This window comes from Staurois parvus, unplaced genomic scaffold, assembly GCF_062004578.1.
Source record: "Staurois parvus isolate SC_StPar_1 unplaced genomic scaffold, SC_StPar_1.0 ptg000249l, whole genome shotgun sequence".
NCBI classification, from domain to species: domain Eukaryota; kingdom Metazoa; phylum Chordata; class Amphibia; order Anura; family Ranidae; genus Staurois; species Staurois parvus.
This window is the reverse complement of record NW_028318045.1, coordinates 8,568,374-8,596,080: the sequence shown is the minus strand read 5'-3', so window position 1 is coordinate 8,596,080 and position 27,707 is coordinate 8,568,374. Positions and strand designations below refer to the sequence as shown.

The 27,707-nt window shown below is 40.4% G+C and overlaps 1 protein-coding gene across 1 annotated transcript in view; it reads right to left on the bottom strand.

Moving 5' to 3' along the window:
- RESF1 (retroelement silencing factor 1) overlaps positions 1 to 26,493 on the bottom strand; it is a 30,987-nt gene extending 4,494 nt beyond the window's left edge. The window contains exons 1-3 of the mRNA XM_089680734.1: positions 26,377 to 26,493; positions 4,843 to 9,838; positions 701 to 778 (exon numbers count right to left, since the gene is read on the bottom strand). Of these exons, the coding sequence (XP_089536860.1) occupies positions 701 to 778; positions 4,843 to 9,811 (5,047 nt within the window). The 5' untranslated portion in view covers positions 9,812 to 9,838; positions 26,377 to 26,493. The remainder of the gene's footprint in view (positions 1 to 700; positions 779 to 4,842; positions 9,839 to 26,376) is intronic.
- Positions 26,494 to 27,707: the final 1,214 nt, after the last annotated feature.

The following is a 27,707-nucleotide window of genomic DNA, read 5'->3' as shown; positions in this document are numbered from 1 at the left end:
CCCTTGTTTAAGCGACCACCTCTTATCTCCTGAGAAGACAGACTGAACCATAGGCATTTTACACATGCTCAGTTTGTTGTGCATTGCTAGAGAGCTTTTTATTCTTGGGAGAGTGCATGTGATCAGCACAGGGCCAATCAGCACTGGTCAGACAGAGGTCAGGGGGTTTGTATCCTCCTAGAGCAAAAAGAAAACCCTTCTTACAAGCTTCAGCTAGTGCTTGGCTGAACACTGATAGAAGTCACAAGACTGCTCTAACTTCTGATGAGAAAAAGGTATTTAGCAGTTTATATTTACTAAAATAATTGCATTTCCATGCTGTGTGTACTGTGGGAGATCAGATATAGTGAATGCAGGGTCCTGGGTTTAGTAACACTTTAAGTCATGCCTAAGCTACATTGTCAGTGCTTAGATAGAAGCAGGATGTCAGTGGCTATCCCGCACATGTTCAGACATGGGGATTGACTGCTCAGGCCCAAACAGTGTCACATGTGGGAGGTTGCATATGCTCTCTTATGCCTGGAAGCCCCACTCCTTGGAGGACTCTGGTGATGAGAGAAAGCAGTGTAAGCATGCCATCAGCATTGACTGTCAATCTGCCTTGTTTGAGCAGGATTAAAAGTGACTCTTTGAGCCTGTTCAATTATCACTAAACCCAATCAAGACAGGCTCGCTTTACACTCAAAACATTTTCCCTTACCATGACCTTCTACACCTTCCACTTTGCGTTTCTTCAAGGGGATACTGTTGCACCAAGCCTCTTTGCTGCTTTTGATACCTATGAAACAATAAGAAAAGACTGATTTGTGGCTTAGCGTCGGCTTTATAAAAAAACAAAAAACTATTTTTGCAAAAAATCTTTGTTCATAAATATAGATCAATATGTATTCAGATACATTTCTTTGTCAATAACCCAAATCAATGTATAATATTTAGCATCAATAATACTATAATTATCTATCTATATACATTTTCACAGCCTACTGTGAAGAAACTTCTCAGTATTTGGAGATTACATTTTTTTCCAAATGTAAATAGTGCCCCCTTGTCCTCTGTGATGACCTCAAGGTGATTAACTCTACACCAAGTTCACTATAAACCACTGATTTATTTATACACGTTTTTCATATCTCCAAGCAGCAGGGCCCTCCTAACCCTCTTGTATTGAACTGTATCATCTCCATTTATATTGTAAAGCGCTGAGCAAACTGTTGCGGTATATCTTCTAGATTGTAAGCTCTAACGAGCAGGGCCCTCTGTTTCCTCTTGTACCAAATTGTATTGTAACTGTAATGTCTACCTTCATTTTGTAAAGCACAGCGCAAACTATTGGCGCAATATAAATCCTGTATAATATAAATCATGTATAATAATAAATATCCCCCTTAAATCTCCTCTTAAAGAGAATAAATTCAGTTCCTCTAATCTTTCCTCATAGATGAGCTCCTCCATGCCTCTGATCAGTTTAGTTGGCCATCTCTGTAGTTTCTCAAGTTCCCGAATGTTCTTTTTGTGAATTGGTGCCCAAAATTGAACTGCATATTCCAGATGAGGTATTACTGATTAATACCGGGGTCATATGATATATCTCTCTCTCTCTGAAGTCTATACCTCTTAATACAAGAGAGGATTTTGCTCGCTTTAGAAACCACAGCTTGGCATTGCATGCCATTATTAAGCTTGTGATCTACCAGAACCCCCAGATCCTTCAACATTGATTCTCCCAGTTGTACTCCCCCGAGTATGTATGATGCATGCATATCCTTAGCCCCCAAGTGAATAACCTTACATTTATCAACATTAAACCTCATTTGCTACATAGTTGCTCAATTAAACAGTGCATTGAGGTCGGCTTGTAAGTTGGAGACATCCTGTAAAGGACGTTATTCCATTTCACAGCTTGGTGTCATCTGCAAAGACTGAAATGGTATTTTTAATCCCAGACCCTATAGGTTATAAAACTTAAAAAGGTAATGTTAAGCTAGCCTTTCAAGGAAGGACTTCGACATCAATCAGCTTGCGTTCTGTATATGGTAACTAACATTACACAATCTTCTTGATCTTGTTAATTGTCAACATATTTACATCTTCTTGACCATGCCAAATTTCAACATGTCCACAATTATTTAGCCAAATCCTAAACTAAACATTGGATCAAAATAGAGGACTACAAAAACACTTTGTGATAATGTGACATTTGGAAATGTTTCCCCAGAACAAATCTGTTTAAAACAGGATTCTTGGAATACATCTTGTATTGCTAAATACACACATTTCTTGGAGTATAAATCTTAAGTTCATTTATAATTGAAACCCCCTAATGCCACGTATAGAACATTGTAAAATCATCTTAACTAATTCTAAAATATCTAACTAGATATATACTTAGGATAGTGTAGATATATACTTATTATAGAAGTTTAAATACAAAGATACAATATTAGTTTAAAAATATGTTTTCTATATAGCCTTTTAAACATACAGAAGAAATCCTTAACAAGTAACATGCAACAATAATATTATAAAATATAAGCTTTAAGGTGACATTTTTATTCAACTTGTCAGTAAGGGTCCCAACACTGAACCCTGGGGTACACCACTGACAACCCTGGACCATTCAGAGTATGAATCATTAACCACTACTCTCTGAATACAATCCTTTAGACAGTTTTCTATTTACATACAGATTTTTCCAAGCCTGTAGACTTTACCTTACACATTAGCCGTGTGTGGGGAACTGTGTCAAATGCTTTTGCAAAATCCAAGTATACCACATCCACCCCTCTGTCCAAAGTGTTGCTCACCTCCTCATAGAAAGAAATCAGATTTGTTTGACAACTTGTCTTTCATGAATCCATGCTGCCTGTTTAACATTTTTTTTTCCAGCAAGAACTCATCTATGTGGTCCTTTATTAAACTCTCCAGTACCTTCCCAACTATATCAGTTAAACTAACAGGTCTATAATTATTTGGTAAAGATTTTGACCCCTTTTTAAATATAGGCACCACATTGACCTTACGGCAATACAGTGGTACTATGCCAGTCATTAAAGAGTTCCTAAACATTAGAAATGGCTTTGAAATGACAGAGCTCAATTATTTAAGGACTCGTGGGTGTATGCCATCCGGTCCAGGTACTTTATGGACCTTTATTCTGTCTAAATATTTCTGGATCATATCAATTGTGAGCCAATGTGGATCATCTGGAGCTGTGTCAATATCATGCCCATTATGGACAAGAGCTCCCCCATGCTCCTTCGTATACACAGAGCTGAAGAAGGTATTTTATAAATTCGTCTTCTCTTTGTCCCCAGTCACCCACACTAGATTATTTTGAAAAGGCCGCCCACTTATTGGAGATTCTTTTAACCAAAAACATGTAACAACACATTTTGGCCTAAATTTATGATGAAGCTTGAGTTTTTTGGATATTTTTTCTGACAGAAATGAGAAAATATTTTTTCAAAATTTTCGGTCTTTGTTTATAGTGGCAAAAATAAAAAGTGCACAGGTGATAAAATACCACTGAAAGAAAGCTCTATTTGTGTGAAAAAAAACCCCGTAAACTTCATTTATGTACCGTATTGAATGACCACACAATTGTCAGTTAAAGTATTGCAGCGCTGTATAGCAAAAAAAATGGCATAAATTGCAGTATCTATACCATAGTTTGTAGATGATATAACTTTCACACAAAGCAATCAATTTACACTTGATTTTTTTTTACCAAAAACATGTAGCAGAATACATTTTGGCCTAAATTTATGACTGCGTTGACTATATATTTTTTTTCATAGCCAAAAGTAAAAAATATTGTTTCTCTTCAAAATGTTCTGGTTTTTTTTTTTTTGTTTATAGAGTGAAAAATTAAAAAGTACACAGGCGATCAAAAACCACCAAAAGAAAGCTTTATTTCTGTGAAAAAAAATTATGTAAATTTCATTTGGGTACAGCATTGATTACTGCGCAATTATCAGTTGAAATAGTGCAGCGCCTAATAGCAAAAAGAGGCCTGGTCATTAAGGAGGCTAAAATCCTCAGAATGGCAAGTGGTTAATATATTTGAAGAGTTTTTGGGGGTTTGTCCTGCTATCTTTTGTAATCTGTCGTTCATTTTCCATTTTTGTGGCCTTTATTTCCTTTTTGCATATTCTGTTACTTTCTAATGTTTAAACAATGATAGCGTGCCTTCATTTTTATATTTAATAAAAGCGCTTTGCTTATTATCTAGTTTTTTTAACTTTGGCCGTAAGCCACATAAGTTTGATTTTTAGCCGTTTAAACTTATTGCCCATGGGAATATATTTTGCAGTGTGTTCACATAGTCTTTTTGAAGAACTCCCATTTCTGTGTTGTGTTCATTGATGTCAATATTCCCTCCAAGTCTTGGAGAGCAGCTCTCAGCCTTGGAAAATTAGCTCTTAAAATTGAGCGTTTTTATTTTTCCCGTATGTGCTTGATATTTACAGCTAACAATAAATGAAATCATGCTATGCAAGAACATATGTAATCATGTTACATCATTGTTTACTACTTGTGAAATTTGTGAATGATCACAGAGGTCACATGGTACAAGTCTATGCACAACAGCCTTGTACCATGTGACAAGCTGTAACCAATCACAGCACACACAGTATTTCTCAATGGCTGCAGGAATGCAGCCAGAGAGGATAAATTATTGCCTTTACGGGTGTAAAAGCAATCAGTGTTAAAAAAAAAGTGCCTCGACTTGAAGTGGTTAAACCACTGAGCAACTACAATATGCACAATTCTTAATGCCATTACCTTCGTGCAAAACTAAGTCAACATAAAATAGGGCACATTTAAAAGCACTTTACATACCTTCTACCACACTTTTTTCTTTAGAATTTGTTGCCTCCCGTGCTCTCTCTTGAGTGATAGGACTTTCGTGGGTAAATTCTGGATATAGTTTGAACTCCAACATTTTAGGTGAATCACTATTTTTCAAAGCAGAATTTGAAGGTTTTGGGAGACCAGAGTTATCAAGACATTTCCTTAGTTCAGTGTACTTTGGTTTGTCTGGAGAATGTCTGATTTGTAGTTTAGCCAAACTGATACCATCATAAGAAGCACGCCTGGAACTAATAGGGGTCAGATAGATTTTGTCTTTATTTGACGGGCGACCCACATTCTTTGCCTTGCTCTCAGGCATTTTTTGGCTTTTGCGAGAGTACTTGCGCCTTCTGTGGCCAGCTTCATAAGCTCCTCCATTTTGTGAACCATCCTTTTGATAAACTTTTGATGTTTCAGAATACTTGCCATTTTCTTTTGAAGTCACGGTTTTTGCAGGAGATAATTGCCTCCTCAGATTACAAGGACTATTTCCACTCATATCAGAAGCTCTCTCAGCTGTGTGCCTTACATCTCCTAAACCTTCTCTTGGTTCTGTTCTGGCTTCTGTCCTTTTCTTACAAAGTTCCCTTTTTCTTTCTAAATATTCTTGCACTGTTGGCACTTTCCTTGTCTTTTCAAAATGACTCTCTCTTTCCTTACGCTTTCTGCCTCCACGAGAGCGAATGTATCTGTCCCCACCAGGGGAATTCTTCAGTCTATTCCAACTCCTGTCTGCTTGCTTCTCAGGAGACTGCTCATCTCTTATGCTGCTTGCACTTTGTTCAACCTTTTCTTTTTCTCCTCGGGACCCCTTTCCAGGTTCACCTGGCGAGTTTTTTGAAAATCCACTATGAGAATCAATTTTGTTCAAATAATTTTTCCCTTCATTTTTTCTCTTTTCTTTAGATGAACGCTTGCTCTTCAGAAAATCTGTTTTAACGATCAACTTTTCAGATTTACGGGAACCATGAAATTTTAATTTATTTGGAGACTGGTCCTTGTTTATGAAAGTAGCTTCCCCATCCCTGGGACTAGGGGTTAAACTTTTTTCATGGATCACAGGGTTATTTTTCAGACTATCTTTGGAAGATTGAAATCCTTCAACAGAAGTTGACCTTTTTAAGCCTTTTTCTGCTTGGAGAGTGAATTTTTGAACATGTTCATCTTCAGATGTTATTCGTTCAAGCTTGGGTGGTTTGTCCATAGGCTGCAGAATTTCTTCATTTTCTGAATCTACTAGGTCAAGTTTTGGAGGTCTGTCAGTTTGCAGAATCTCAAGGCCAATAATGCCACTGTTGCCTGGTTTAGGCAAACCTTGCAATGTTGGTTCAGAACTTTGTGGGGATGGATCAGTCTTTGGCATAGAGTCATTACTTAATTTAGCAGATTCTACTTCTTTGAAGGCTTCTAGTTGCTTGCAATTGCATTTTGGAGCATTTTTATTAGTGAGATTTAACCAACTAAATAAACAGCAGAATAAGTTTTTATCTGTTCCAGCCTCAACCACATTAGTGGAGTCTTTTACCAAATGAGACTCTGTTTCAGGCTCAGGAGTATTAGAACATTCCTGCAAATCTTCAAGTTTAGTTTCATTGCATTTTTCATCATCTACATATTCCTTTTCACCTGGAAAAATCTTAGGTATTTCATCCTGATCTAAAATAGTAATATGTATGTCACTCACTGGACTATTGGAAAGGATTTCAAAACCATCATCTAAACAGGTGTCTATTGAAGGCAAGGGATCTCCAACAACATCTTTAGCAGGTACAGGCACGATTTCAGTTTTGTGCACCTCTGCAGCTGGAGGCCGCATGTCAGTTCTTTCAGCTGAAGGCCCCGAATCATCTGACAGCTCAGACTCCATCTTGACCATATGCTGCAGGTTCACGGAGGGACCAGGCACCATTTCACATTGTGTGTCAATTGCCTTGCATTTAACAGGTTCAGAGTCCTTAGATGCTGCCTTAAACACAGGTTTGCCAGTTGGTCTTCTTGGGGGACCACCATTTGTGCACTCTAGTATATTCTCAGACATATAATTTTTTATTCCATAGGGAAACTCAGAAAGAAGTTCAGTCAACTGGTCAGATACAGCACTGGATTCCAAGTCACAGCAAGAATTCTGCTGAGCAGACCCCAATTGTTGGTCAGCTTCCATGTCAACACAGGGAAGTTTACTGCAATGCAAGTCACCCTCAGTTGTATGACCAACTGCCACTTCATCAACAGGCTCTGATTTAATTGCTGCAGTGACTGCTTTTGGAGCAGTATTGCATGGTTCTTTCAGAATACAAGATGCATCTACAGTTTTGGAATGTTCACCTATAGTGTTGGTATGGAGCAATGCAGTGGTGTCCGAAGTTTCATCAAATATCATGGCAATAGAAGAATCATAAAAAGAGTTACCTTCTACCAGAGTACATATTCCAGAAATCTGCAAACTATCATCAACAATTTCATCATTTTCACTGGATGTCTTAGGTTCAGTTTGAGATAAAGTTTCAGTGCTAAATAGTAGGGGTGGATTGAAATGATCCGGACTTGCAACTGGAGGCTCTTTAGACCTTGAGGCTTCTATGTTATTTATGGTGTTGGCTCCTAAAGATTCTAATGCTTGCAAAATTTTACTGAAACATTCATTTTCGTGTGAGTTTATTAAACTATTTATTGCAGTGTTTTCTACGTCTGGGCCTTGTACACAAACTTTAGACTTCTGGTAATCTCCATGAAGAGCCTCCTTAGACTGCACAAGTGGTGAAACAATAGCAATCTGTGGATTTGCAGCACTTGGAACAGTTGAATCTTGTTTTTGTACAGAGAGAGTTGAAGAAACCTCATTTGTAGACCCCGATGTTATTTCATCCAGGAGATTGAAAGCAGCAAGTGAACATTCTACTGGAGACTGATTGTGTTGAGTTTCTGAAGACCTGTTTGTACTTTGAGGAACGGTCTTCCAGAGAGGCAAAGAAGCTTCTATTGCTTCCCGTGAAACAGGTGCCACGTGTCCATTTCCAGTTAAACCAGCTGTACAGGAGGACAGGTTTCCATTTCGGTTATTTTCTTGGCAGGAAGTATTAAGACTCTGAGAAACTGAAGCTGGTTTATCAGGACTGTGTAAACCATGTCCATTCTTTATTACGTTTCCAATATTTGCGTTCGAACTAGATACATACTGGTTATTCAAATTGGTTTGTCCCCCAAATTCCCTTGATGTTGCTTTTTGACAAACTTTAGTGGTTACATTTTCTGAGCTCAGTGACTGCAAAGCATAGGTTGATCCATTTGCAACATTTGCCTGGCTTACATCAAAGACTGAATAATTGTTTTGCCTATGAAGGTTACCGTTGTCCGCTTTTAACAATTGGCTGAGGATCGCTGTATTTTCATGCAGAGATATATTCTGTTGTATACTAGCTTGATTTGGAGTATTCGTCACATTATCATATAGATTTTGACTATGAAAAACCTTTGCAGAATTTATTTGGGTTGAGTTAGATACAGCCTGAGTTAAGTTCTGCTGTCCAACCATTATGCAGTTTGTCTGAGGTTGGGCAGGCGGAAGGCTTGAAATGAGTGGTGGTGGTCTTGCATTTTCCTGGGACATGCTGGCTTGTAGCCTTTGTCTTGAAAGGTTATTTTCCCGATTCAACAACTCATACTGCTTTCTGGCATTCCGGTAAACTAGCAACAATTTAAGCATCTCTTGCTTCCTCTCTTGTAAGGCAATTATGTCACGGATTCTAAACTGTTCATCCCCCATAGAAGTCTGAACAGGCTGGGGATTTCCGGTCTGTGCTGGCTGCTGTACATTGGCTGCAACATAATTTTGCCTCTGTTTACTGAAGTTCTGGTTTGCTGATGCACCGATAACATTTGGCAGATTGGTTGTAGCTTGAGCGTAATTAGGTGGCATCATCTCAGCAGCTGCACTTGAAATCTGTGGAGAATTATTACCCAAGACATTCTGAATGTTTTGTCTTTGTTGACTTTGGGTATAACAGTTGGAATTTCCATCCAAACATGGTAAGGTCTGTAGCTGGGGAATACTCAATTGCTGTTGGGGGGCATGTGGCAACATATTAGGTGCCAAAGGTCTATACCTGGGCAAGGATGGACTTGTAACATTTTGAATATTCCTGCAATCCTGCGTAGTTGCAGAAATATTTGTTTCAGAAGGTGATTTCTGAGAAGTTAACTGCCCCGAGACACCATTATGTAAACTGTACGTCGTTGAAGGTGGCACATTTGGTGCCATTTGCTGGCAAGGCATTTGGATGGAGTTAGCAGGGGGTCTTATGGAGTTATAAAGATTATTTTGCTGGGGATACGTATAAGTGACAGTAGGTTGATAAGCTTGTAATGCCTGAGCATTCTGTAGAGGTTGCTGGGAATTCTGTAGAGGTTGCTGGGAATTCTGTAGAGGTTGCTGGGAATTCTGTAGAGGTTGCTGGACCACAGTAGTAGTGTATCCATTTCCACCAAACTGTTGCCCAACTACTACAGATGGTGGCTGCTGTGGCATTTGATGTATAATGTTTACATAGGTTGGCATTCTGTAGTTAGATACTACAGAATTCTGAACAGTAATAGCACTTCTGTTGTCTGGAATGGAAACACCTTCCTTAGCAGGCTTGTAAGAAGAAATCTGAGGGCTCGATTTCACCTGACTGTTTGTTTTCTTTGTCTTCTGAAATACTCCTGGATTACTCCTGAAATTTTCTAAGGCAACTTGCTGAACTTGTAAATAGTCTTCATCTGTTTTGGCTGCCAGCAAAGTTTGAAGAAGTGGGTCTTTGTTACAATTAAAGGACCTGTTCTGAACATAGGCGTTTTGCTGTACACTAGACAATTGGCTCTGCCCATTTGCAACCATGGTGGATGCAGATGGCAAATACTGCTGCTGACTGTGAGGTGGAGCAACAGCACCATTCAAGTTGCTTCGGTTCCACTCCATCCTGTATCCTGGTTCATCAGTTTCAACCTACAAGGACAACAATAAACCAGAATTAGAAATTTCTATGCAAGTAGGTAATATCATTTTCTTTGGAAAGCTCTGTTGAGGTAAATTATAAATTAAAAAAACGCAGTGCATGTCACCATTGCAATCTTATCTCAGGCATGTGCATCTCTGCCTAGTATGATTTCATATAAATATATGCATTACATGGTATCTTGCAAAGTAAACACGGATAAAAGGAATTGGAGAAAGTGATTCAGCAAGACAGCTTTAACTTTTATACAACCAGAGTGTTTAAGACTACGTCTAGACAGAGCAACTGGCCACGTTAATTGTGATCACTCTTTGCAATTTCAAACACTTTTTCCTGAAGGCCATAGGGGTTAAGACCATGAAGGTATGCATTACCTAAAAAAAACGGGACACAAAAATGAAGTAACTCAAGAACCAATGAATAATTCTATACCTATGAGCAACAGTAAACCTTATTTGTACAGTCAGAGTGCTACAAATGGTTAATAAAGCAATATTACATATGATTAGTAAGGCAATACATGAAATGGAAAAAAATACAACACTGAAAAAGTTAAAACCATCTGTGCCAACAATTCAACTGGGGAGCTCCATTACAGCCAAGTCAGTCTTAAACTGGAAACCAATAAGTCCTGGGTCCTATGCAGTGCGTCCACTCACAGGTGAGGCTCCGATCTGACCAAAGGAAGACCCCATCTTTATACTTTGCTGCAACAACAGCATGTGTTTATTAAAAGTGTTGACAGTTACCAGGTACAGGATGGTTCTATCACACAAAATGGACGCTGGCCAGGTGCCCAAGAGTATTCAAAAGAACAGCCCTATCCTTAATTAAAAAGGATAGGCTACAGTCATTTGCCTAAGAAAAAAAAAAAAAAGGGAGATAGATGACTGCCGTAACGCTATATAGGATATATCGTGATACAAAAATGCCTCTTATCTCATGGTACCAGTACTCCTCTCCGATGTTCTCCACTGTTAGTTATGTAAGATGTTTTCAAGAGTTATGTGAGAACTTATATCTTGCAACACACCAATTACAAATTTATATTTAATTAACCCCTAACTTATTGCAGACATGTAACCAGTAGTCAACTTTAAACCAGCTGAAATAAATAAAAATTCAGCAGCTACAAAAACTTTTAAAATACAGACATTTACCTGTCCCTCGGTCCAGTGGTATCCTCACCACCGCTGGTTTCACCAGCCGCCCTGTGTTCCCGGTGCCGGTGGGCACCCGGCTGTGACAGCTCACTGTGCATGCACAAGAAGCGCTGCACTTTGCCAATGGCCCTGTAGTCTTCTGGGACCTGTCAAGTGTCTCAGAAGACTACAGGAGGGGGGGGGAGACAACAACTCCTGCTTCTGATCACTTAGACGATCGCAGTGGAAGCAGGTACCTGTCAAAAGGTACCAATCATTAACGGGGAGCGGGGGACAAAGGCTTAGAGTGGAACTTCCCCTTTTGGGTGCAGCTCGGCTTTAACTCATTTATACTACAGGGTATTTGTGCCACAACAATAGAGGACACCTGCCCCTATACTTTAGAGAAACACTGTTTAGACCAGGGCTCGTAAAATCCCAGTCGCCAGGTCGCCACGGTGACGAGGTAACCGCGTTTCGGCACCTGGGCCCTGTCAGCCCACACTGTCCAGCGCTCACTCGCCCTGTGTCCTAGGCCACCCCCTTTCCTCCGCCCCACAGAGGGGAGCGCAGGCAAGTGTCCCTGGACCCCCAGATTCCCCCATCCCTCCCTACACACAGAGTCCTGGCAGAGCCCCCTGATGCACACGTCTTCCAGGTGGCAACCTCCCCCAAACAGCCCCCCGGGGTACAACACAAGTCTGCCCCCCCCCCCCCACCAGACAGCCACAACCCCAGAGAGTCCATAGAGTGGAGAATGCAGCCCCCGCATCGACCCCCCCCATCCACTCCACTCATGCCGCCATGGACAAGTGCTCGGAGGGCAGCTGGCCACAGAGTACAGCACCAGAGCCCATCATTTCCGCCTCCAACCCGATGGCGCTGGCCAGACCGGCATCACCCCAATTTTATGCAACATAGGGTGGAACATGTTCCAGCTCCTGTCTACTCAAGTCCTCAAACTCCCTCCCTGCGACAGAGGGCAGGTTTAGCTTCAGTTATACTTTAACTAAAAATCTTAAAAATGAGGCTACTAGCCGTCTTCTAAACTATAAAATCTAAACTATAAAAGAGAAAAGTAATGCAGCCACCACATCTAAGGTCTGCTATGCTACAATATTTTCCATTTTGGGTTTAGATGCACTATTAAAAACACGTACAGAATGATTTACATAATTTAAATCACATTAACATGAAAATCCTATATAAAAAAAAAACCGCAGAGTTTACCCATACCTAATAAGACTGAATTCCACAATTCCCTTTACGGTGAAGGAAACAAAATACATGAACATTTGTGAACTATGAGGCCAGGCTGTATAGTATCTGGTTACATAAAAGCTCTCTGAACATTGTCAAGGGAGAAGGGGATATAATTTGTTTATCATCATCTTTGCTCCTCCTCTTGAGTATTGTCAATTCATTCAGGCAAACTGTGCTCACCAATCACTTCTAAAAAGGAAGTTTGAAATTTTGTTACTCCGATAACGCCACCACAGAACCTAAAAATGGTCCTGTCATCTGTGAGATTTTAATTCTTAATACACGTGGAATTTTAGGTTATACATAAAGCCCCTTTTAAAAATCCCCCCAAATAACCTGTGTAAGAAAGATGCATATACTTACCTACTTTCAGCCAGCTCTGGTCACATGATCCAGCTCCCTTGTGAAAATAGGTACTCGTATACATCTTCATTACACAGTTTATTCAGGATAGGTGTTAAGGGGAGGAGAAAGCATTTTTAGGATTGGTAAGGTATAAAACTAGAATTCCACTTTAAGCCACTTGTTTGTCATAGCCTTGAAAAGAATGAGATGGTGACATGTCAGTGCTTACATTTCCACACCTACTGTAACCATAAGAGGTTTGAGTCTTCCAGCTGGGAGTATAGGTTTATGTAGTATGCAAGCACTGAAATGGGAACATCACAAGCAAGTCAAAAACCAAGAACTAACCTTTGGGCAAACCACCATAGGATTTTTTTTTTTTTTCTATTGATAAAAAAGGCCAAAAAAGGAGGATTCAAACATTTATTGCAGTGTCAAACTAAATACTGGATTGTGCAGTAGTGGAGCCCTATGATTTAGAAATCGTTTGTTACTTCCATACCCCTTTTCTTCCTACATAACCCTTTATGTAGCTGCCAGGGGAGAAGGAAAGGGGAAGACTATAGAAAGACAGCTCTAAGTCTGCTGGGGCTGCCATCATCACATCCAAGAGGGTGGCACCCAGCAGCAGTCTGAAGGGCTTTTGGATATCTACAAAGAGGATGTTATGAGTAACACATGCATAAAACAAATACCTGTATAGGACACAGAATAGTAAAAAGCTGTGAAAAAAGAAAAGAGCATTTACATTTAAAGCGCTATAGGGTTTTCTTTGAAACATCCATGCTTTCTAAAAACAATGGTTCCCTAGATACACAGAATATTTTTTTTTATCCCTTGCATATGAAAGGATCAATTCATGTAAGAACTGATACAATGATCTACTCATAGTTACTGTAGCCTCTGGCTCATTGCAGATGCAGTAGATTTTATGTTACAATACCTCCTAGTGGTGGACAGAGGGAAATGCTACTTCGAGTCAGCCATTACCAGGCTGAATGGGCTTGAAAGAGTGTGAGTGTGTGTGAGAGTATGCGAGAGTGTGTGAGAGTGTGTGAGAGTGTGTGAGAGTGTGTGAGAGTGTGTGAGAGTGTGTGAGAGTGTGTGAGAGTGTGTGAGAGTGTGTGAGAGTGTGTGAGAGTGTGTGAGAGTGTGTCCAAAGCACATCAATTTGTAGCAAAAGATGCAGATTAGGAGCTCTGAAATTCTTTATGAAAGACCTCATGGCTAAGAGTTGTAGGATAGATCAATTAGGAACATACAGAGAATATGGAGAATGAGGTTACAATATATGGAGGCTCTAAAGTAACAAATGAAGTACAGTATTGATCTCACAGAGATTCTTCACTGGCATGCTTACAAGGAAAAACCACCATTGGATTGAGCTTTCTAACCTCTCCAAGCCCTAATGCCACAGATGGGCCTGGCAGTGTCTTCGGCTAGATAGCAGGAGAATTCGTAGTTGACCAAGAAGAGATCAGAAGATTTTCCATATCCATGAGCACCTTTGTCAGTAAAGTGTGTTTGGCTTGAATCAAGTAACGAAGCAAGCCTTCAATTATTTGCGAGAACCAAGATCTTCAGTAGGTCCTCAACACAGTCTACCACACAAATACCAGACAGCAGGTGGGGAACCGATGCCTGACCTGACCTCAGCAATAAAATGTGTTGCACAAAAAGCTGTCCATGCACTACTAGAACTTTATACATAAATATTTTAAGAACAATTCTTTAGATCTTCTAATTATCAATGGGGTCAAAACAACGTTTTTGACCGCAGCAAGGAAAAAAAAAACTGGAAGGAACGGCATGGAAAAGTTTTCTAAAAAGGTTTACATTTCTAACAGCGATTATGGTTTTCTTTCAGAAGAGTCCATTCACGCCATTAACAAAATGTTAAAAACATTGAAAGACATCTGTTCTGTCATTAAAAGTACTGATGAGAGTATGTGTATGAAAATCTACTGCTGTATGGTTAGCGTAGGTGGTTTGAAAATAATTTTTTTTTTTTTTAACAAAAAAGGGTAAAAGCCAAAAAAGCCAAATTTTTAAAAACAAACAAAAGAAAACAAAAACAGAATCATTCAACCAATATTCTCAACATGTATGTTTATGTAGGTTTCCAAATGTCAGATTTACTTTCAAAGGGAACTTGTAGACAATACTATCACATTTTTTGAATGGAACCACTGGCAGTGGACAAACACCAATTAGTATTCAAGGACCTAAGACTAAGCCCTCCCACTGTTTCAACAACCTTAACCTTTTTTTGGAGTGTTGACAAACAAGTGCTGAACTGTGTTGGAAAAATGCTTCAAGAAAGTTCTTCTAAACTCACTGAACTTTGGTGGGAAGTTCTGTAGCACAGAGCTCCCCCATCTTCTGATCTGCTAAAATGGGAAGACCAAAGAAGGCGAGACAAAAGTCTGATGTTTGTGAAACCATTCCTACAGCTATTATAGAATTATGTGGAATGAAGGATGTACATTACAGCAAACCTGGGCCCTCATTGTCTTTGGGCAGGTATGAATACTAGATGACTTCATGAGCTGCACAAAAATCGCTCCACTTTGGATTGGCAGCTTTGTACTCCTAAACCACGTTATGCATGCTATTAATCTCTAATTGTGTAACAGACAGAAGGGAGGGAAAAAAAAACACAAACAAAAAAAAAAAAAAACACAGTAAAGTAACTGAAGAGGGTGAAGTTCTGCTTTAAGTAAAGTAGCGTGTAAGTTTATACATGAATTGCTGTGTTTGCTCCACCCACATATTGTAATTTCCAGAAATTCCACAATTCCCCAAAGTGCTCATTTTCTGATTTCTCACAGCTGGTATTCGTACAGGGCCATGACATGATTTATGGAAACACTTTGGCATGGACCATTTTTTCTCAGTTAGGAATTTCCCCCTTCTTTGAAACTCTGCTCAAGTAATGGCTTCCAGCTGGAGACAGAGACTGTGCATACAAGCACAGCACATGAGATGTGCCCTTTGTCAGGATTTGAGAGTACAGCGCCGCATAGGTTCACAGAGTATTTCAGTTATCCATGCACTGACCATTCTCTGAAGCCCTTTCTAAAGGCTCAAATCTGCACAGGTCTCATCGAAGGGGTACGCAATTAGATATAATATTAAAAACCTCACTGGCAGTAAAAATGCAACATTGGCAAAATACGCTACTTACAAAATTACATAAACAACTTCGTGCTTTAAAATAAAAATCTAGAGCTGCCACCACCTATATAACACTACTATATGAAAGCAGTGACCTCAATGCATACAGACCAAGAGAACCCAGAAGAAAAAAAAAAAAAAAAAAAAAAATCAAAACATTCCCATGCTCCTCTGGCCAAGTACATTCAAAGCAAATTACAAAGACAGAATCCCTCATAAAAAAGTTAAATGTACACCTCAATACAGAAGGTCACAAAAACCACCAACTACAAGGAAATCTTCAGTTTTCCTTATTAAATGTGAGTGTGCTGGGCTCGCAGGCTATGCATGGCCAACATATATAAGTTATTCTGGATTGCTGGAATTGATCTTCAATATTTTAGGACAATTTCTGGCACTGCAACACTGCGGCTCTGTAGCCTGCACTCATTTATGTAGCACCTTACTTCCTTTGTATTTGCTTCCTGGCATCTCACCACAGCCTGTACTTTGAACGATGCTTCTGTTTGTCTTGCCATCTTGCCTGTCCGACCAGATTTCTGTCTGCTGCCTGCTTTGACACCTTGACTGTCCATCTACATTACGGTCTTTCAACTTCATACCGGTCTTTCAACTTCATACCGTGCCTGGTTGTCTGCCAGTTGGTTTTCACCTTCTTCTGACAATCAGAGTTGCACCCTGGCAGGATAGCAGCATAACATCTCCACCTTTAACAACTTGTGGGAAGTCTTGTCACTCCAGGTTGGTGCTTCAGTTCCGCATTTCAATATCCATAAGAGAACATCAACAAAAGAAGTTCTTTAGAAGTGGTAAACAAAAAGGCACAAGGGATTTCTTGGATGTATACCCTGTATATACACCTACACCCAATTTCAATGTTCTCTTCTATAAAGTGGTTTCCTATATTGATGCACCGATATATCAGCCACCGAAAATTAAAAAATAGGCTGAAAATAACAAGGATAATTGACTTCAATGCAAAAAAAAAAAAAATCTCTATGTAAGTTTTTAATTTTATAAATATTTCAATTCATTTTCTGTCCAATTTGTGTGATACTTTCAATAAACGTTATTTTACATTAGTGGATTGTATTTTTAAATTCATACTCTTATAAAAAATAATTATATTCATTAAAAAGGCGAATCTAATAAAATTATATATAAAAAGAGCATCCTGAATTTTTGGCTTCAGTCCAGAATTTTCATTTTTGTGCACCACTACTGCTATGGCAGTAACTTTGGGCATGCCATATGATTTGTGGAAGTAAAACTTGACTTTTAGATTAAAAAACAAGGGTATGCATAACCAGCTAGTGTATAGAGTATAGAGCTTGGTGCTAGTCTTGATAACCTTAAATGATCAGCTGTTACTACCAGAAACAGTCTTGATAAAGTGAGAAACAAGACAGTGCTGCATAGGAGAAAAAAAAAATAAATAAAAAAAAAAAAAAGGGGGGGACTCAGTTTGCAAACTTTCATGCAAAGACAGGAATGAGAGGATAACCTCCATTGAGCTTTACTGATACTGCTATACACAAGACCCACTCTGAATTATACGGGAATGCGAATTGCAATCCATGATGGCCAAAACTCAAGTCAATTAGAGCCAGGAAACATGTCCCTATAAAGAGTTTTATGATCTTTCACCACTTGGCTCCTACAGTTTGTTTGGCCTTTTTTAAACAACTTACACAGCAGACATGAAAGAAAGAAACATCATTCTAACTGTAGGTTCACCACTAAGATGTCCTCTTGCATACAAGTGACTCATGGTTACATTTCATTAGCTCAAGAATGCTTGATCTTCCTTCCTTATTCGTTTCTCAACCTTGTTGCACAAAATTTTATGCTATGGACGAAAAGATGCCTTCCCAATGGCTGACCAGTTTGAAACAGCATCAGCTATTTACATACTCCAATACGTCATGGTATTTCACTTGCTTTCTATGAATACCACAATTAGGCTTCATGCACACTGAGTGTTTTAATAACGCTGGTAACATTAGCAGTGTAAAGTCACCCTAAAAACACAAGTTTTCAGCAGTTAGCGTTATTTGCATTAGCTAAAAAAGAAAAAAAAATCCAAAAATGCCGATTTTCTGCATTTTTCAGTGTTAGAGCGTTATCACAGCTAAAAACAAAAAAAAAAACAAAAAAAAAAAAACTCCTTTAGAAACCCACTAGTTCTGGGGGGGTTTTCCAGCCACAAAATGCTGATTACAGTCTATGTGTGCATGGATATATAGGATAACATGCTAGGGAGTTTACTGGCTGCAGAAAAAAAACAGCAGCTGTAAAAACATCCAGTGTGCATGAGGACTAAGGGTCCATTCACACGCATAATCAGGAAATACCAGCGGCAAGCATTTGAAGATTCCTGCATCTGGAATAATAGGCGAGTTGTAAAGAGTTATGGCTGCCCAGCCCATATTATACAATGACAGGCTGAGGATGGCTGCAGCTATTAGACTGTTTGAACAGCAAGTGATGTGGATTTTAAAGAAAGCTGAAAACGTAGACATTTTGCAAGGCTATTGCCCTTAACAGAGACTTTTCTGCTTAAACCATCACGGCCATTTCGCTAAAAGACACAAAGTAAACTAAAAAGGAAACTGATAATGAGTCAATAACGGGAGGTTGTGACACTGCCAGCATCCCTATACATAGTACAAAAGAAAGGCAACCAAAAATGTCCAGAGGTTCCCCAGGAGACTTTAGAGGCAGAAGATATGAAACATGAATTAAAAAACAAGTAATCAATCTTTATTTTTCATTCCAAAAAAATTACCAAATGGCCAATGGGACAAAGGTAAAATACAATATATGATACACCAAATAGTTGAGCCAGCATATACCCAAGTGTATTTAGAAATACAACAATATAGATATAGGTCTTGCTTGGCGATAATAAACTCTTCCCAACATGTTTCGGAACGGAGTTCCTTCTTCAGGGAGAAATTACCATCTTTCTGGAATACTGCTCCAGTACTATACCTATGTTCGGCTGCATGTCTAGTCTTCACTACCCCCTGGTGGAGTTCCATAGGCTATTCTGTAGGGATCCTCGGCATGTAGGGCCTTCCTTATATTCTTTTCTGGTTATTTTGCACCACCTTGGATGATGTTTGAGGACACTTGGTTCGCCACTCACCATCATTTTACCAATGGGGACGCCTGGGTGCAGTTTAGGAATTTTTAACCTTGCAGCTTTTGCAATTTTTAGTAAAATGTATAGCTTTTTCTTTTGTTACCCCACAGTTATTCATTACTGGTAAAACTTTAGGCTATTTCCCCATTTTTGTTATTCTGCTTAGAAATGACAATATGCATAACTCCGGGACGTAGAGTTTCAATCTTTAAACCAACGGCTGTGTATCAGCAACCAGATATATCTCTTTTCTCACGGTTCTATGCTCTGAGTGGCAATAGGTTAGTCCCTGACTAAGCTTCCTATCCCACAGAACACACAGCAGGTCATATATTCATTGTGGCTATCCACTGATGACCACAGGGGACACACACACACACACACACACACACACACAAAATTCTACATTCAACTTCTATTCACTCTTTAGAAATTGTGGTACCTGCTTAGACACATCAACATATTTTATATATATTTTTTATTTATTTATTTATAATACACACACACTCCAAGCAGTAAGGAAAATGAATACTTGGTATTATATGTACAGTTTTTCCTTTCTTTCAAAAATACTATTTTTCTACCTTTTGTAGCTGCAATCCAAACCCGGCACCTCACTCCCACACAGCAAAGACAGTAAATAAAATGAGAAAGTTTCTCACCTTAGGTGCCTGTGCTGTCCCCTCCTGCTGCGGGTTGCAAGCCGGAGGTGGAGATGCAGTCAGTAAGAGACAATTCGAGGTCACCAATGTTAAGTACGATGAATGAAATTGATGCCAATTCTGTTGCATTCGTCTGATATAGGTTTACTGAAGAAATACAATGCACATTGACCACAGAGCATACAGAGTCAATGTGATACAGATAGATACATGGGTGGATGTTTTATTGAAAACTATGTTGAAGGTTTCCTATCTAGGGCATAAGTCCAAATCACGAGAAATTCCTAACGGATTGTCTCAACACCAGACGTGGTCACACTGACCTCTTGGACACAAGTATAATAACTCAAACTATGATTAAGCAAAAAGGGACTAAGGGACTTATCAAAATAGTGATATCTGCGAAATGGTCTTGACAATGTTCAGAAAACCATGTTTGGATAAGAGAAATCACAGCTGTCCCAACAAGAACAAGATTATAAAATACCAGAAGAATTCAAGTACAGAAAAACAGTTATAGAGGAACTCTTGATATAAGAATGATATGATATAACGCCATGTTGTTCACATTCTACAGTATGATGCTACAATACAATAATGTCATATCAGTAATTACATAACGTTTACAGCATATGTACACATTGTAAATGGATGTATAGCACGGAAAAGAAAAAAAAAAAAAAAAAAAAAAAAAAGGGGAGGACAAGGTGAAAGGGAAGGGGGAGTTTTGTAAGCATATGCCTCCTAAATTGCAAAAATATACAATTAGTAGGTGTATCTGTGTAACTTGATTCAAAAATAAACCCACAATGCAGAGGCAGTCTTGCCACAATCAGTGCATGATCTTTAAATTCACATCTCCAGCTTTCTAAAACATTTTCTAAACTAAAGACGGTCACATCTTTTTTTTCTTTTCATGGACATCTGCTACACAGATGAAATATTAGTTTAATTGACCTTTATTTTATGTTCTTGTAATATCATTATCTGGTCATGTTACATCTACTGTTTAATTGGAACACCTGCCTAACCTGACCTTCAACTGGTCAGATCTACCAGTCAATCACCACAGTTGTTATATGTGGCCCCCAGCTGGAAGGCAACAGGGACTTTGAATGTACAAAAAAATAGATGATGTTAAATATGTAAATCTCATTGGCTCTGTAATATGTTACATAATATCAGCCCATGTCTTTGGGTTGTAATCCGTTTATAGAAAGCAGAGTATAGCTACCATAAAATCAGATGACTGCTTTCATCTTTCTCCCACACGTGGTAAATAAAACTTTGCTTTGCATAGCAAGAAGTCTTCATTCTTTTATCAAGGGGTGAGTTCAGCCCAGACACAAGTGAGTGAGTATCTGCAGTGATGATGGCTGGATGCAAGAAGAAAGCACCCAGCCACAGTCACATGCCTCTCAAACCATTACAAAAATAGCTGTGGCACCATCAGCCTTTCATTCATTGTAAAGTTTGAGTGGCTGCTGCTCTTCGTACATACCCATCATCCCAGGTGTAGAAATCCAAAGACTCTTTGCTTATTGAACGTGTTAAAAGGACACTTACTCCTGCATCATTTTTCAATTACCCTTTTGAAGCACCAGTGGTTCACTACCAATTAGAGGTGGTAACTTAAAAAAAAAAAAAAAAAAAAAAAAGAAGGAGCATGCTTACAGTGTGCCTTGAGCATTAAAAGCCAACAATCATGCTTGCCTATTTTTTGTATATTCATATTGGTCATTTGGAGTCTGTTTTACCCATTTTATTTATGAGGTTTTTCTATTGCTTTCTATGTATCGATCGATGAGAAAAGATGTACACTATGGATGGGAAAGGATTTTCAGTTCCTGTCTCATGCCATAACATTTTGATAATTACTTTCAGGATTTTATTTGAACTTTATATAGGGATATTTTCAAGGTAGCACGATAAAATGTAGTTTTCAAAATAGATAGGAACTTCCTTACTCCTTTGGCTCTGTGTCCTTCTGTATTTAAGCCCACTGCTTCTGATATAGGATGTCACACTACCATTATCCAGGTGATCTGATGCATTGTATATACATTGGAGCAATGGCCTTCATGTCACAGCTTATCCATGTGTGTTGTTCCTAGGGTCTTCATGGTATAAAAGCTATCACTCAGACAATGGGTTGATTTACAAAAGGACTCTTTCAGGACAGCACTTTGAGAGATCTCGGCTCCTCCCCACCCCAGGAAACACCTCCACCCAGAATAAAAGTGCGGCCTCCCCACATCGGCCTCAGATCATGACTTAGCACCTACGGTCACCCGGGGAGAGGATAAAAGAACAAAACAAACCCGTACCATATAACTAAATGTTAAAAAGGGTGGGTAACTGGCTCTGTCCTGAAATACTCCTGGAAATGGCGTTACCGTAAGTGTAACTTTGCTTTTTCCCCTCCCCGTCTTTCAGGGCAGCACCTTGAGAGGATATGTGAGCACTCACTCCTAGGGCGGGACCACCGCTTGCAGAACCTTGTGTCCGAAGGCCTGCTACTCTACCGAGACCAGGTCAAGTCTGTAATGCTTAAATGAATCTGTTTGTAATGCAAGGCTAGACACAAAAACCAAAAACGCAAGTCACACACACTGCACAGGTGCGATCAAAACCAGCACTCACACCATAGTTTCTAAGCTTGTGAGGGACACTACCAAGTCTGGCACATCATGCAGCATTTACTCAGCACCAGGGTGGATAAAAATCAATGATTTTTTTAAAAACAAATCAAAAAAATCTTATTTTTTTATTTAAATCGGATTTTTTTTTTCATATATAAATCGGATTTTTTTTTTAAATAAAATACTTTTTGAGGAAAATATATTCCCATTCAAAGGTTATTCCATCATGAAATAAAGATTTGTTTTTTAATTATGTACAATAAGGCTGTATATGTTTAATTTTTTTGGAAAATAAATTCCATTAATCCATTCACAATGTCATGCTCTTCCAGAGGTTTTTTTAGGATTATTGGGCAGTTTCTCTGCCTACAAGATACTATCACAGATGCTTGGTTTAGTTTTGCAGTTCTCAAAACTGAATTTGACTCAGCGGAGATCACATGCCTCTTCTTCACAGCAAAAATGTTATAACATGAACAGAGTTAAGAAAAAGACCTTAATCCTAACTTCTACAAACCTATGAATACAGAATCAACCCCTTTGGTGCTAAGTTTCAAGAAGTTCAGGGAATAGAATAGAAACAATATTTTTCTGATTGTTTGGAGTGGAATAGATCTGCACAAGAAGAAAGTGAAACTAAGTGTGAGGAGGAAGGGGCCGACAGCCTAAGTTTCTTAAAATATATATATTTTGTTTAGCCGAATTAGTTAACAAACATGGATGTTTGTTTAAGCAAATAACATATGCTGGAATGTTATTGTTTCAGTTGAATAAATCTATTTAAATTGTTATTATTAAGGTAATGATCATTTTTCTCCTTCCTAAGTACAACAGAAAAGTTGTCCAAAAATGAATGATTAACCTGTTAAACTGGGGATAAAAAAACTAATATGAAAAGTTGTTATTCTAAAAATCTTCATCTACTTGCATATTAAAAGTTATACCAGCAAGAATTAGTCTTTATGTAGAAAACTAGGATTTAAATCAAGCCTTACTGACTAGTGATTTAAATCGAATCCACCCTGCTCAGCACCCTAAGAAATAACAGAATCCAACTGCAGTGTTCTTGCACTGTCAAAATCTCCACTTTAATCACACAGGAGGTCATTTCGTATGGTCATCACAATCGGCATAAGAACACATCAATAGTAATGTGAGTATTACAGTATGAAATAAACATCTTTTGACAGCATCACAGCATAGAATTAATAGAGTAACAAAGCTACTGATGCAGGGAAGGAAAAGACCTTATCGAACCACAGTGCGCAGGAGATCGTGGAGAAGCTTGGAGCACGACCGACTGATGAATCCATGCAGCTTCGGAAAAAGTCCCTGCGTCAGAGCGTCCCCTGTGTGGGATGTCTCCCTGCTCAGTGCCTTCGGCTACAATCCCAGATTGGTGGGCGCCTCACCCGCTCCAAGATGCTTTTTTTTTTTCAGATAACACAGAAAGGTTATGTGGAGGTCGCAGAATCACACCCAGTCACTTATCACTATCCAGCAGGCCAAATAAACACATGATACTTTTCTAAACATTTGTAACTGCACTAACAAGTCGTATCTAATACAAGTGGCCTAATTCTAGCTATATCTTATGACTAAGTTTCTCTTAGGGAATGACGTTATGTCATTCCCAGTGCTTCTGGCATATGGGCAGGGACGCTTTATTGTAAAAATCCCCAAGGAAACCAAGAGTCCAAAGCCAGCACATTCCATAGGCATTACAGTGTTGTAATTGGACCAGGTAGCAGCCCTACAAATCTGTCCTGGGGTTGCACCAGCCAGCTCAGTGTACGTGGCCGCCATAGCTCAGATGGAGTGGGCCACGATGCCCTTGGGAACTTCCAGACCCTTGGTCAGATATGCCTGTCTAATTGCCAGTCTCAGCCACCTAGCTAATATACACCTAGAAGATTTACAACCCTCTGGACTCGCACGTGGGACCCTCCCCTTCAGAGTCCTCCTGAAATCCGAGTCCGGGGATGGGTCCTCCTCCACCAACTCGGATCTTGGATCCCCTGCCTCCCTACTGGTCACCGTGGAAATACTATGTCTGCCCATGGTCTATAGAGAATTCAATTAATGAACAAAGACCACCCTACCCTGAAGCTAAGTGTAGTCTGAGCCTTTTTTATCAGGTGAATGCACAACCTGCATTAGAAAATAATGCAAAATCAAACGACTTACAAAGAAATGGCTCAGACCCCCCTCAGCTAGCACTCCAAAAGAACCATAGGGAGCCTTTAGATGTAACCAAAGGTTTCTTCAATAGTGGAAGAATGACTTCCCATCTGATTATGCCTGCACAGTTATGGTACCAACTTCACTTGCTTTCCACAGAACACCACTGTGGGGCGGGGCAACCTCCCCTGCCGGCCACCACCGTGTCAGGGCAACCTCCCCTGCCGGCCACCACCGTGTCAGGGCAACCTCCCCTGCCGGCCACCACCGTGTCAGGGCAACCTCCCCTGCCGGCCACCACCGTGTCAGGGCAACCTCCCCTGCCGGCCACCACCGTGTCAGGGCAACCTCCCCTGCCGGCCACCACCGTGTCAGGGCAACCTCCCCTGCCGGCCACCACCGTGTCAGGGCAACCTCCCCTGCCGGCCACCACCGTGTCAGGGCAACCTCCCCTGCCGGCCACCACCGTGTCAGGGCAACCTCCCCTGCCGGCCACCACCGTGTCAGGGCAACCTCCCCTGCCGGCCACCACCGTGTCAGCGCAACCTATAAAAGCAACAGGTGCTAGGTGAGGCAAAAGATTAAAAAAAAAAAAAAAAATGTTCCTCATGGGAAAGGGAAAAAAAAAAAAAAAAATGAAGAACAAATGACAAATGAGAACAATTTAAAAATACCCCATGTTACTTTTCAAAGACTGTCAAACTAGAAATAAGAAAACAAAGGTGAGCTCTCTAAAGACCAAAAATTGCATAGTGCGTGAATCTCTTAAGGAATGCTCTATTTTAATATGAGCTCAGCTTGTGTCCTTGGGGAGGTGCAAGGTACCAAAGTACCGTTTACAAATTCTAAAGCCTGCTCCCCAGTGATGTCTAAAATAAAGCTCATCTTTATATAAAAAAAAAAAAGAAAAAGGGAAGGACAGACAAACATTATGGAATTATAAATACCCAGTATTGCACAATCTGAATCTACATATATAAATAACATTTATATATAATTATTATTATTCACTGATGTTTATAAATGTAGACTGACGGCGCTATACAAGTAGCTAGAATAATCAAATCCATTGCCCTAACAGATTTTCTTCCTGGACCCATGCGGTTTTCATCTGTAAACAACTGTATTAGCAGCAGCTTCACTCTACTGCCCTCTACTGACCAAGTAACCAGCTGCTACACAACATTTGTTTACATCCAAGAGGTAATGCAGCAGCTGCACCATCAGGACATTACACACATATTTCTCTGTAGACACACACAGGCAGGTGGTACAGGATGACACTGCAATACTTGATTTCATATATGCTGGGGGGTTTTCCCCCCCTTTGCCATACAGTGATTAATGTTTGTATTCCTTGCCATGGCCTTTTAGATTGCAAGCTCTTATGAGCAGGATCCTGCCTTGAACCGTATTGTAACTCTACCGTCTCCCTGGTATTTTGTACAGCACTGTGCAGGCTGCTGGCACTATATAAATCCTGTATAATATAACAAAAATAAAAAAAGGGATTTTTTTTTTTAAAGACCTCCCCCTAAAAACCTAGAGATGCTTGGATCCATGCATTAGTATAGAACATGGAAGGATCTCCCTAAAGCTATACACACTGCAGAGAACAGCCCTCCCCATTAATACACACAATACAACTCAGTGTGATGCAATCCCAGGCTTTGGCAGAATTTGATGTCCTCTCTCCCTCATATATATCATTTATATTTGTTTATTATGATTTGTAATCTCACATTATTCTGATCCCAGCAACCCATAACTGAACGCTCCCGCCCCTGCCTATCAACAGGCTGATCACACGGAGAGAGAAGTTCACTTTTCTCACGCTGTCTCCGCAGGAAGTTCACAACAAAGAAAAGCGCTGCAAAGTATCCGGAGACCATTGCAGAGTCCGGGAGGAATTCCCGACGTTCCATCCGCCCGCGCGCGAGTCCCTCCTCCCCCCTCAGGTGTACTCACACGTGTATCGGCCGCCTAGGCTTCCATAAACCGCTCCGGATCACGCAGCCATTCTCCGTACCGCCATCGACCCTACTGCCCAGCACCTAAACGGTTCAAAGCCTTGAAAGGAGCGGGGCGGCGTCTAGAAGCAGACAACCAACTAGATAATACGGGGGGCGTGGTCTATCGCGGACAGAGCTTTGAGATTCGGCCAAGTAGGACGCAGCGAACGAAAGAGGCGGGATTGGCTGGGTTCGCGCTGTGTGCGTGGTTGCCATGGTAGTCTGTTATGGGGTTGGCACAGAAGACGCCATGATTGTTAATGGCAAAGGAAAAAAATGTTTTTCTCAGTTGAAGTTATTTTTGAATACAATGCATAGATCATGAAAATAGAGCAGGCTATGCAGGCAGAATATTTTTTTTGTTTTAATGGATTTCAGTACTTGGTCCTTCTTTGTCGGTAAACAAGGTTTTGCCCCACTTGCCCTCCAGAGTATTTACCCCCTGGAAGTGGTGTATTTAGGTTTTGTGCTGCCCCCAGGCAACACAAAAATCAGCCCCCCCTCCCTGGCCTGACATCCACCAACACCAGACCCCCCCTCCTGCAGAGACAGCCAGACAGTGACCAACAACACTCCTGCCCCACCCAAGAGAGCCTTCCACTAACACTCACCCCACCCTAGCAAAAGAGAGAAAAACACACCTTCACAGCTCTGGACATCCCCAGGAATGACAATTGGGCTCTACATACACCATCAAGCAGCCTGCAACCTCTGTCAGATCCCACCTGGTCCCCATGCTGCATATGTCCCTTCTTCCAGGGGGCAGTGCTGCCCCCCTAAAAAAATGCCGCCCTAGGCAAATGCCTTGTGGTAAATACACCCCTGTTCCCAGGCCATTTTTTGCAATATGGCGCTTCGTTACTTTAACTGACACTTATGCAGTCATGCAACACTGTACATAAATGAAATGTATGTCCTTTTTCCCCCACAAATAGAGCTTTCTTTCTGTGGTATTTTTTTTTGCACTATAAACAAAAAAACAACAATTTAAAAAAAAAAGAGGGTACACAAGGAGGGTAAGCCGCCATCGGCCCGGGCCCTCAGCACCTCCTGTCGTCGGGCCCTCTGCACCTCTTGACGCCGGGTCCTCAGCCACTCCTGACACCAAGCCCTCATCACCTCCCACCGCTGGGCCCTCAACACCTCCTGACGCCGGGCCCTCACCACCTCCCGAAGCCGTGCCCTTAACGCCTCCCGACGCCAGGCCTCCAGAACCCCCGACGCCGGGCCTACAACACCTCCAATCACCGCGTCCCACGACTCGTCCAGCCGCCTCCCCACTGTGCC